We start from the raw sequence: 13,214 nt of genomic DNA on the forward strand, positions 1-13,214 counted from the left end.
GCAAAGTTGAAGAGAAAAAGATCAGCAAACTGAGTCAGTGGGAAGAGACAGGATTGGCCAGATTTATAACAGGTTTTTTTGTCATATGAGTTGAGCTGTTCAACAAATGTGGGTGATGTAACCTACAACAGAGGAAATGAAAAGCAGAAGGAAGATACAGGAGTCAGTCAGACTGGTGAAGAGAGTGGGTTGGTATGTGGCTGAATAAATTGAAAGAAAGGATGATTATCAGACATTACAGCAGAGGAGACAGCATCAGTATTCAGATATAGGGCAGGAGGTAGGGAAAAAGAGAAAAATTAACTTTATATGCATTATATATAATACAGCTTAAGTAATTATTTTTTTATGTATCCATCAATTGGTAAGAAAAATGTCGGCAACTATAATATAATGGCAAAAATACAGAAAATTCACCAAAGATGAAATATGGTAAGTAATGAATACATAGAAAAATAATCAACTTCCTAAAAATCAAATTGAATAATTGTAAAGAACCATTTAACACTTCTTATAATAGGGACAAAAAAGTAATCATGATTTCTTAAAGTAACACATGTGTGTTGCTGCTCATGATGATGTGAATCATTTAAATGGTTTTGGAAAGTAATATGGTAAATGGTTTTAGGTTAGTGCAAAAGTAATTGCAATTTTTACCATTACTTTTAATGGAAGAACTGAAATTACTTTTGCACCAACCTAACAATCGTAAAATTTGCCACACTCCCTTATCTATCAATTTCAGTTCTAAAAATGTTAAGATAGTTAAAAACATTAGAGAAGTAATCTAAATACTAGACAGATAGATGATTAAAGTGTATATCCCCCCAAAAATATTGTACAGCCTTTTAAAATGTGATTATGAAAATAAATAATATGGAATGTCATTCTAATAAAATAATCTAGGTATGTAGAAAAATTGTATTCAGTCCTTTACACTGTGTAAAAATTATGCATGGATATATTATAGAATAGAATGAAACTTGACCAAAATAAGTACATTTTCAGTGATTAATGGTGGTGTCAGCGATACTTAAGATTTTTCCTGTGTTGTTTAATTCATGCCAGCCAATATGTTTTGCCCTAAATATAACTAAACTTGTATTGTATTTTTGCTAAATATCTTTTTTTTTTTTTTTTTTGCTTTATTGCATTACATTTTCAAAATCTTTTGTTATTTTGGGTCAGTTGTAGGGTAGTGTCACCCTAATTTGCCTGGGACTGAGGGGATTCCAGATCCAGGAAAGCCCTGGGTAAACTTGAGCTGGTCACCCTAAATAGAGTGAATGTGAAAATTTTCTTCTGCCTTTCTTAATCTGGTATTGTATTCATGTACCAAAAATGGTGAGATGATAACATCTTTGTTTGCTATGAATAGATTTTGACAAGCATAATATGGTTATTTTTGGTTTTAAATAACTCTTATTTTCTATTTAAAATTACTATCATATTTAAAAATTTTTTAACAATAAAGCCTCCTTTATGTCTAGGGTGTTGCAAGAGAAAATGGCATAAACTAATAAAGGACATCTTATTAAATTAAAACACAAACAAACAAAAACTCCAGCAAGAACTCCCAATGGCTGCTGCTGAGTCATGACCAAAGCTCTCTGTAGGTTTCTCTATCTGGGTGTTTAAATCCTAGTGTACTTTCCCGTCTCGTTACATCTTTTGTACAACTAAGCAAGTTCATTGGGAGCATTTTTCCTCTTCATAGTCAAAAAAGAAATCCTACTTGTTCATTTCCCCCATTTGTAAACTGCTCCCAAATTTGCATCTTAAAAGTCCCTCTGGAAGAAGTTTTTCCAAAATGATTCCCTGGAAGAGCAAACACATTATTGCATTCAGACTTCCTAGTAACAACATGGAATAAAGCCAATGAAACTAGTTCCTAAGTGTAAAGCATTGATGATTGTCATATACCCTTCACTAACACTCAAACTGCAGGTCTCTTGAAAGCACCTCCTTTTTAATGTCTGTGTGATTTTGAGGCTACTTCCCGCTGCCACTATGTGCACACTTCATTTTTCAGAGTAGATTCCAAGAATGGATTTAGAAAGCTAGCCCTAGTAAACATTTCGAAGGTACACTAGACCAGTGTAGAAACTGAGTCACTTTATACTTGAATGAAAGTGAATTTGATAGTTAAAAACTTTCTTATAGAAGTGGATTAGCATTCCTATTTCTACATAAATTAATTGTCACTTTTTGGGGCATGTCAGTTTATTCTTCATCTACTATGTGTACATGTTCATAAGACCTTATAGTATTTAATGAAGAGATCCTTTTTAAGTATTGATAGCCACAAGAAAATTATACCGTGTTTGATCTATGTTAAAGAATCAAAGTCCAAGATCTTTGAATGGAATTTAGAATAAAAATGTAATTAGGTTACATCCCTAAAGTCTGATATATCTTTAAACAAGACTGCAAATGAAACTTTATTAGAGCTTCAAATGAATTATTTCATTGCTTCTTTTTTTTTTCAATTCATTTTCTTCCCCTTCTCTTTCATGTCTGTGATACTGACATTGCTGCTTGTATTTTACCTGTCTTTTTCAGGGTGTTTTAATTATTTACTGCTTAACGAGTAGCACTGAGAGGAAGCCTCATTCAAAGGTGCCCGCTCTGCAGCAAGTTTTTCTTTTTTCAAAGCTTTGCAAGGAGGTCTTGAACAGTGGCACTGAGCCCACCGTTCTTGCTACACTGAATTAAACTGTTCAGGAGGCAGTATTTCCTCTGTCTAAGAAGAGGCACTGCCCCTAAAATCTCTCTTCAGAGATACAACTGACCAGGAGTGTAAGGATTATGTATTGTGTTAGAGTTGGATGAAGTGTGCTGTTTCCAATTAGTGCCTCAGCTGGCATTTAATCTGAAAAAGTGATATTATTCCATAACATTTAACTTTTAAGGTATTCCCTATAAAAGACCCATCCAGATTCACAACAAATTGCAAACTTGAAAATTAAAAAAAAAAACTAGATAACTCCACGTGAAAAGTTACTGGATGTCTGTGAAGCACCAGGCACTGAGCAAGGTGCTGAAAATTGTTTCACATCCGTTGCAACCACATCTGGAGCTTGGCATAGTTGTCCATGCTTCAGAATTGTTAAGGAAAGGAAGCTCAGAAGCAGTGTGTGAATGGTCCAATGATATCACTGGGGCAGATGGCCAAAACTTGGTCTCTGGCTTTGATGTTAAATATTTGACCCATTTTCTAAAAAGGGGAGTGACCCTGAAGAAGTAAAGCCACAGTGGGCTTTGGACATTGGTTCGCCACCTACTGAGTATGTGAATTTAGGCAAGACAATTCCTGAGGCTCAGTTTCCTCATCTCAAAAAGATACTAACACCTGAAGGTAAGTGAAGTAAGATTATACACAGACAGGCACACATACACATACACACACACACAGAGAAAGAGCAGCAGCAGCTACTGTCATGCCTGGCACATAGTAAAAGTTCAACTAACATTATTTCTCTCCCTCCATACTCATCTAAATATCTTATTTTCAGTTTTTTGTGTTTTGTCATAATATCCAAAATAACACATTAGTCATACATCAAAACATAGAAGTAGAGGGGAAAAGTTAACTCTCCTCACTCTCCTCATCACCATCTTCAATAATCAATACTGATACTTTGGCATAGATGTTTCCATACCTTTCTCTTTGCTCACATAAACATGTAGAAATCAAATTGAATGTGGTTTATATAAAAGCATGAGCAATATCTAATTCAAGTAAAAATTATATTATTGATTAAGGCTTGTGCAAATATAATTCAATGGTTGATCTAATGTCAATATTAACTTTATTTCTCCTGAGATGTTTATACCTATCGACACTTTTTACTTAGTGTTTTAAGATAAGGTGGGAACATTAAAGTAAAACAATTTATTATGTAAGGAAAATAGTCAACTCTACCAACTATACAAGGTTCATAATGGCTGATATTAATTTTTTACTTTTTATACATTATACACATGTGTTACTTTTTTAAAATAAATTTTTTGAGTAATTTTGATACCTCCAGTTATGCTCTTTTAAGAGTAAGCTGCCTAATACTTAATCTTTAGAAATCACAAAACTTAAATTGAAACCAACTGTTGGAGGTTTGTTGACCAAGAGCAGCCAGACTTGCTTACTGGCCACAATTCAGCTGTCTAAAATCATAAACAGCAACAATTAATAACACTTCCTCCAGAATATTTTGGAGATCCAGGCAAATTTCTGGATTTAAAAAAAGTGAACTTTTATTTCCAACATCAGTAATAAAAGCCTGGATGAGGTTCTCCCAAACCTGTCTACATGGGATTGTTTTCATTGTCTGGTCAATATGACCGATACTCTTTAACTGGTGTGTGGTAGCATTCCTATAATGTCCACTTGAAATCAGCACTCCAAATGGTAAAGAGAGGATTCCGTTTTTAAACTAGCATCTTACATTTCTTCTAAATATCTAAAAGTAGCTACTCAAAAGTTATGGGCACATTTTCTTCTCAGTTTATTAGGGATGCTATTGAGTTACCGAACAAAATCTTTGTTTTCCAGCATTCCGTTTTGCAATGGTGTGCAGTGGGTTATAGTGCACAACAAATCTCTTGTGACAGGAGATAAACCCTTGAAAGTGATAGTTTCCGCTGGAAGTGTGGCAAGCCCTTAACTATTTCAGCATTTGTAGTGCTGTTATAATTATCATAATTGAATGTAAAAACCTTAAGATAGTATAAATTGTTCATGCAGTTAAGACAACATGGAAAGCAGTGTCTTTTGTTTTTACAAAGGGGCAATAACATTTTTCTCTTTTTGCTACTGTTCAATATTGCTTCTAGCAGATTTTATCTCTCTGTTGTACAGAATGGTAATTTGCACCAAAGATGTCCAGTAGCTCCAGATTAAAATGTAATATAATACACGTAAAGCTTTATTGTTCCTTTAGGTTGTTGTTTTAAACTAAAGTGGAATATTTCCCTAAAGTCTTCAGCAAATGTGCACAATTTCGAACTAAATATGCTTAAGACTTATACCAGTGCTGCTGAAGAAACAGGTCTTATGGATCTGTCAAATTATTTTCATGCAATTGTTTCTGCAGCATTGTTTTTACTGGCAAATGTACAAGTCGATAGAAAAGGAAATAATTACCTATTTTCAGAATTGCTGATGCATGGAGCTAAAACAGACCAGTCTATGTGTCTTAGAGATTGTGACATTTTAAATTACCTGAACAATACCAGCAGCCATCTTTGGACATAATTAACACCTTATCTAATTAATGTCAGATCTGGACAGAGTCATGCTGTATTTATGGCATATTATTTTATTTAAACTTGTTTTTGCCCTTATTATGTTGCAAACTTTAGATTTGTATGCTGTTTTCTTAAGTGGAGCAACTTCTTTTTTTCCTTTTTTTTCTTTTTTTGTTTCCCTCCCCCTTCAAGTAATCAATGCACTGCTGAATGAGTTCATTTTAATGCACTCAATCATGCCTCTAATGTTCGTAGCTTACGGGCGCAAGCATCAGTAATGCAGGAATGTTATATGGCTTTAGTTTGGGCCATTTCATAAAATATTCATGGAATCAAAAATGTGCATCAAAATAGCGGCTGGGAGAATTACATTTATGTTCCTGCTTTTATGGCAGCTTCACATTTAAACCCATTTGTGTTAATATCTAGTCAATCTTCCTACTTTAAAAAAAAACTAAAATGGGAGAGATCATATACATTCTCCTTTGCTTAATATTTGTTCTAGACATCTGCTGTGATACAACAAATATCTATAAACTTTCAGAGATGTTGTGCAGGGAAGAGGGTAAGCAAGAATTTGGATAATACCCAACTATATAAAATCTTATTTTCCCTGCATCGTGTTTGTCTTAACATCCTACCAAGCATTTTACAGTTTACAACATTGTTTGGGTTTTGTTTGTGTTTTTAAATAAATGGATGGATTTCTTGTCTGAGTGGGCTTTAGATAAAGTAAAACTCCCTTGTAGTAGTTTTATTTTGAGTGCTCGTTCCTTTAGTTGAAAAACTATGAATGCATGCCAAACTCCTCATTGTTTATGTAGATGTCATATAATTGATGAACAAAACAAAACTAGGTTTAGGCTACTTCTATTCATACCTGGATACTCTTGTTTAATGCAGTTGTTCACAGTGTTCTCCTAAGATGTGTTTTCTGATCCTACTTCATATTATTGAAATAAATTGACTACTTAGGGTATTTGTGGAGGGCCATCCCCAGCCTCTCCAACAAAACATTTTGGCTCTATTTTCTTCCCTGGTTCACATGAAATGTTGGTGGACTGTCTGGACTTGTGCTTGCTATAGAGCCATGCATGCAGGCCTTTAATTCAGCAGTTAGTGTGTCTTCCTTACTGTGGTTACCACTGTGATCTGGTTACTCACAGTGATGATGAAGATCTGCGGGTAATTCCTGGTGCACCATGAGAAAACTCACTTTCCCCTACCAAGACTTTCATACCTGTGAATAGTCCCCAGGCCTTCTTTTTTGTCCTGTTTTCTGTGAACTTTTATATTTGTGATACATTGGTAAAATTATTCCTCTTTTTGCTGTCCCTATTCCTTGATGGAAAATAATGTCAACACTTGATAATTCCAGAGGAGGACAGACCTTGGACACTTAAACACTTGTTCTTGTCCTTCTAAAAGATTGACATCAGAACCAAGTGAGATTTCTAGATCCTGTTGTGTTAAAGTTTATTTGGTGCCAAAAGGTAGACTAAATATGAACACTTTGTAGAAGTTATAAAGGAATGCTATGAGCTGGGTGAGAAAATCTGATTCATTATCTACATTGATATTTATATTTAGCTTAGTAAAAGTGATCACCATATTGAGGTCTTTTATAATATTTCTCTCAGGTAAATTGAATTTAAAATTTTCAGATAAAAGCAGTATGCATTATATCTTAATAAATGTCTAGTCTTAATTAATATCAGAATGATTACTCAGAAAACAAGATGATTTTAAAACTCCAATTCACAGTTGGAAATAGACATTGGATGGAAATCATATCACTGTTAATCATGCTTAAAGGGAAATGCTTGCATATTTAAATTATTATGCTCTCTTCATAGCATGGGCATATCTTTTAATATTTTTAAATCAAATATTCTACTATATCATAATATATGCTTTAAATTCTGGCCAGCCTTTAGAAATTGCAGATAAGTCATTTGTGTGCTTGTGGTCATTTGGATCAAATCTTTGCTGGCTTATTTTCTTGCTGACTTATTTACTGCCACCAAATGCTTTTAGAAATGAATCCCTACATATAAGAAGGACTGGAAAACTACTTCTGTGTAGTAGGGACCTCCATTTAAAATAGTACTAATCAGGACCCCACTGACCTCATCTGTGGGAAAATGGTGAAGCAGGGGGAAGTGAAACCATGAATAGTGAGATGAGGCCACAGGTGCCTGAGTCTAGGGTACCCACAGAATTCCAGAGCCCCCCACAGATGTCACTGCATGGCTTAGAAGAGAGCAGGGAATTCAGAAACAGCTGGTTATACAACTGCTTCTTCAGAAAGACCAATCAGAAGCACATCAGGGGCTCACATCTGTGCTTTTCTTAAAGGTGACCTATGGTGGCCTGAGCAAAGTTGGAGAATTATAGAACTGGAAGCGACTAGGAATCATGCAAATTTGGTCATCATTTTTAACACAAGAGATTCATGTCCAGAGAATTTATCTCACTCCACCTAAGTTTCCTGGCTCTTTATTTGTTTACTAGTATCTGATGTGGTGGAACCAGTTGTGTGGGCTTTTGGTGACCTTGGGTTTAAATCCTAATCATCACTTATGATAAATCTGGGGCATATACTTGAGTCATATAAACTTTGTGAGTCTCAGTTTCCTCTTTAGTGAAAAAGCAACAATCATATATACTTCACCAGTTTTTGGAATGTTCAGTAAGTTAATGTGTAGGGGGGAGAAAAGCCCTGCATTTTGACTGGCACCTAATAGACCTTCATGAAAGAGTAGGTCACTGTTCTCTTTTACCCAAGCATCTCAAGCTCCTACCTCAGGGAAGACTCCAAACAGACCCTTCTGAGAGCTGAACTTTGGCCAATAACCATAAGCTAAGTAGTACATTGATACTAGCCCTGCAGCTCTAGCAAAAAGCAAATCCAACTGAAAAGACTACTATTATTTCTAACCATCCCAAGGTTGCCTTCTGAAGGCACCAGATGAAACCAGTGTCCTGAGGACAATCCTCATTTCACTCCTGCTTTGGCAGCCTTATCCAGGATACCTAACAGCAACCCAAGACCCAGTAACATAACACAGAGGACATCTGGCTGATATGGAATATGAAGTCACAGCCCCAGCCTTCACTCCACTCTTCCCACCTCCCATTTTGTCCTGATTTCTTCCACTTCTTCTTTTCCTACTCGACCCTCCCCTCACCTTCCCTTTCTGCCCCCATATAGATCAAATTTTGGAGATGGATATCTGTTCTCATTTGCTATTGACATCATTATACCTCATTTGCATCTAATTCTAATTGAGTTACCCAGAGCTTCACATCCTTTATGATCCCTATCTATTCTGGAACTATCAGTTTTTCTCACAGCATTCTATATCCTCCTTTCCCTACTTACATGGCCAAAAAGAAATACGTGTCTGTACTTTATGAATAGATGGACACTAGATGAAAAAAGAAACGGAACTCTTGTATACATCTTTCCAGGGCTACAGTGGTATACTTCATAGGCAGAAATACAGTTAACAGAGGAAATATAACGCACAAATATGTCAATGCTCCATTCTAGTTTTTAAAAATGAGGGTCGTGGGTATTTGGAGCAAGGTGTTTCTGGTAAGAGGTGCTACATGGGAGAGATGAAAAATTATGCCTGTTTTTCTGGAAGGTAAGAAAAAAGTGTCAGCTAGAAGTAAAGATAGATGAGAGCCATGAACTTCAACCTTGAGTATTTGTATCAATGTGAAAAAGGGACTGAGCATTATTTCTTAAATGACTTTCATTGTATATCCTGATGACAAAATAAACATGCTTTGATGATGGAAACTTTAGGAAATGCTAATAAGCAAACAGAAAAAAAAATCAAGAAAAAGAAAACAGAAAATCAAAAAAGAAACCATCTGTTACCCATAATCCTACCTCCCAGATATAGCACTGATAATGCTTTCTAAATTTGTTTATATTTCCTAATATATTTACTTATTGTAAACACTTGTTCATGTAACAAGATAGACTTATATAAAATCATCCCTATGGCTTGCAGTCTCCTATCATATGAAAGTTTCATAATATAAATTTATAAACAAATCTGCAGTACACATTGCCCTTTCTGTATGTATCTTCGCTAACATGCCCCCCTGCGTGGCTCAGCAAGGACTTAGACTGTCCATGTCTACTGAATTTTTCTTTTTTTTTTTTTTTTTTTTTTTTTTTTTTTTTTTTTGAGATGGAATCTTGCTTTGTTGCCAGGCTGGAGTACAGTGGCACGATCTCAGCTCACTGCAATCTCCACCTCCTGGGTTCAAGCGATTCTCCTGCCTCAGCCTCCTGAGTAGCTGGGACTACAAGTGTGCACCACCACAGCCAGCTGATTTTTTGTATTTTTAGCAGAGACAGGGTTTCACCATGTTGGCCAGGCTGTCTCAAACTCCTGACATCGTGATCTACCCGCCTCAGCCTCTCAAAGTGCTAGGATTATAGGTGTGAGCCACTGTGCCTGGACTGTCCCCTGAATTTTTACAGACTGTTTACTGATTACCCACCACCACTGGTTGTTTTTCTTTGAGAATACTATTCTTATTTCTATGTGCATTCTTTAATACTAATTTTGGTAACAAATTCAATGCAACAAATAGGAAGAAATCATATGCAATAGTCATGGAAGCAGCTCCAACCAACACTATTCAATGAAATTCATTTGAGGAAAGATATTGAGTCTAATATAACCTGCATAGGTTAATTTAATATGTCATGATAATATTGTTATAGGGACTCAACTAATTTTTGTTTTTTGTGGGAAGAGTAAGTTATACTTAATAAACATAATAAATTAGTGGCTATATTTCAGTTTGCCTGCTGGAGTTTCTGAAGATATTATTACTGTACCAACTGATCACATTAGCTGTGTTTCCTGAGCAGGTGCCCTGTAACGTATAATGGTACATGCATGAATTCATTTCTCACAATAGTACCTTGAAAAGTTACACAGTAATCCTATTTTGCAGAAGAATAAAGTAAGGCACACAGAGGGCAGTAATTAGCCTGAGGCTAAACAAAAGCTGGGAAAGCTGGGATAGGAACAGGCCATCTGCTTGGAGCCCACACTCACTCTTAACCACTATGGTTGGTGTGCCTAGATGTAAGTGTTCTTTATATCAGTTCCAATTATGTAACTCCAATACCAGAAAAGAGTATTTACATTTCAGGATATTGTGAGCATTCCCATGAGGAAATGAACAAGTAAAATACTAAAGCCACTGTATGGAGCTGCAGACTCCTCTTCTAGAAATATGCTTGCTCATATTTTAAGGAAAGAAATTACTTACAGCTAATTTAGAGTTTAAGCTTGGAGAAGATATATTTTGGATTTTATTATACGGTAAAATCCCCAAAAAGGCAGTTAGTTACATTCTAATTATTCAAAGCTAAATAGGATATACAAAAACCTCATTGGAAAGTCCAGTCAAACTTTGAGAAGCGGTTTTTTTTTTTTTTTTTTTTTTTTTTTTGAGACGGTGTCTTGCTCTGTCGCCCAGGCTGGAGTGCAGTGGTGGGATCTCTGTTCACTGCAAGCTCTGCCGCCTCCCGGGTTAACACCATTCTCCTGCCTCAGCCTCCCTAGTAGCTGGGACTATAGATGCCCGCCACCTCGCCCGGCTACTTTTTTTGTATTTTCAGTAGAGACAGGGTTTCACCGTGTTCGCCAGGATGGTCTCGATCTCCTGACCTCATGATCCGCCCGCCTCGGCCTCCCAAAGTGCTGGGATTACAGGTGTGAGCCACCGCGCCCGGCCGAGAAGCAGTTTAAGGAGCCATAATGTTTGAATTTGAAGTTTATAATGGATGCATTCTTTTTTAAGAATGATGAAATTGGGAGGCTGAGGTGGGAGGATTGCTTGAGCTCAGGAGTTCAAGGCTGCAGTAAGCTGTGATGGCACCATTACACTCCAGCCTGAGTGACAAAGTGAAAAGAAAAGAAAAAAAGCATGATGAAATTGCCATCTGTTCGGAAAGCAGTAGAGGATATTGGTTGATAGTATCAGCTCTAGAGTCAGATTTCCTGGATATTATAGCACTAGACTTGCCATCTTGAGCAAAATTCTTAACCTTACTAAGTTTTGGCTTTCTATTCTGTAATAGGAAATCAGAACAGTCCCACTCCATTGGATTGTTTTGAAGATAAAATGAGAAATACATATAAAGCACATGGCAGGATGCATGGCATACATAATGTTAAAGAAATATTAGTCAATATGATGGTGATTAATAATCATTGCTGGCCTTTTACACCCTCTCTAAACATATGCAAGCCCAGTAAATTTCTACTAGCCAGAGTACATCCCTCCCTCTTGCAGCTGTCTATCTAAAATTCATGCTGAAACTGAGGTCCAATTAGAGATAGCTCCTTTCCCAGTTTAATTCATCTTCAGCCTTAGAAATCCTTCACCATAATCCATGGTGTTTCTCCATTTAATAGTAAAGCTAAAATTTATGCAAAGTTTCTGAAAACACATTCTGACCTCTGCTTTATACTTATGAATGGCTTTTATTCTTCAGGTCAGCTTCTGGAAGCTGCTGAGCATTATGAAGCATTCCATCAATTGACGCAGGGGCGGATATGGAAGGATGAGACAGGCCGCTCTCTCAACTTGTTGGCCTGTGAGAGTCTCCTGAGGACTTACAGATTACTCTCAGACAAAATGCTGCAAAATAAAGAATACAAACAGGCCATCAAAATTCTAATAAAAGCTTCTGAAATAGCCAAAGAAGGTGGGTGGAAAAGAACACTCTCACATTGTTTTCTTTAATGGGTAGACACTGGTTCTCCCAAGAGTGAAGTAAAAATCGTCAAGTGTTAGGGTGATTATTTCCTATGAAATGCAAAGACAAATGCCATCAATTTACTTTCAAATTTCACTGTAAAACGGAGGTGTCTTAGTGCTGACAACAAGAAATCCATTAGTTTCTTGAAAGCTTTATCTCCAAAATTACAATCCACTGGGGGTAGTGCTGTAAAACAAAGAACCTAAAGTGAGAAGGTAAGATCATCTGCAAAAGTTAAGCGTGGGTATGTGCAATGTGCATGTGTGTATGTGGTTGTATATTCCTTGGAGTCTTAGAGACCTTTCATTGTTTGCACATTCCCCATTGTCAGGTAACAAGGAAAATATGCTATATATTTAGTTATCAGTAACAGGAAAATAGGACTGTAATATATTTTAGATCAAATGTGGCCTTTAGACCAGCAGCTTCAGCATGTTATAACAGCCAGGGTCTCAGGTCCCACCCTAGACCTACTGCAGCAGGATCCCCAGGTTAGCAAGATATCCAGGTGATGTATATGTACACTTAAAGCAGTGAAAATGCTTCTATGAGAGCTGCTCGTGTCTTTCATAGTCTGTATCATTTCTGTACATGTAAAATACAAAGAAAAAATTTGGAACATATTCTTATAAGCTTTTAATTTCTGAAATGCAAGGATATTTTGTTACCATATAGTAATTTATTAATAAAGTAGCCTTTTCGTGAAGGAGAAAAAGATAAAAGTTATGCTCCTGAACTAAAGTGTATTAGCTCATGGATATATTTAATTGATTGGTTTATTAAATAATAGATGGCTTATTTAGAGTGAGCAGGACTGATTTCCTGGGTGTGATTTTAATTTACTAAAGAGTAAAAATAAACAGCTTAGTCTCTCTGTAACTTCTTTCAATAATATTAGGCAACATACTCACAGGAAATCACCCCCTGAAAGATGCATCTCATTAAATGAACTACTTTTGTATAAATGGTCTAGTATCTTCCCCCAAAAGGGTAAACACATAGTTAGCTCTTAGATCAATTTCAGCAGCAAACTTTAGTCACATGGAAAGTTACATGGAATTTCAATGAAAAGGAATGCATTGATTAGGAAAAGATACATTACTTTAGGTTTACTTTGCTAAGTTTTAAGGTAGTTCACAAAGAAAGAAAAGTTCCTTGG

General features: G+C 36.1%; 1 protein-coding gene across 2 annotated transcripts in view; it reads left to right on the forward strand.

Annotated features, from left to right (window-relative positions):
• TTC29 (tetratricopeptide repeat domain 29) overlaps positions 1 to 13,214 on the forward strand; it is a 256,428-nt gene that overhangs the window by 59,219 nt on the left and 183,995 nt on the right. For both annotated transcript variants that reach the window (XM_009207668.3, XM_003899247.5), the window contains one exon: positions 11,789 to 12,001. In XM_009207668.3, the coding sequence (XP_009205932.2) occupies positions 11,789 to 12,001 (213 nt within the window). The remainder of the gene's footprint in view (positions 1 to 11,788; positions 12,002 to 13,214) is intronic.

This window comes from Papio anubis, chromosome 3 (assembly GCF_008728515.1).
Source record: "Papio anubis isolate 15944 chromosome 3, Panubis1.0, whole genome shotgun sequence".
Classification (NCBI taxonomy): Eukaryota; Metazoa; Chordata; class Mammalia; order Primates; family Cercopithecidae; genus Papio; species Papio anubis.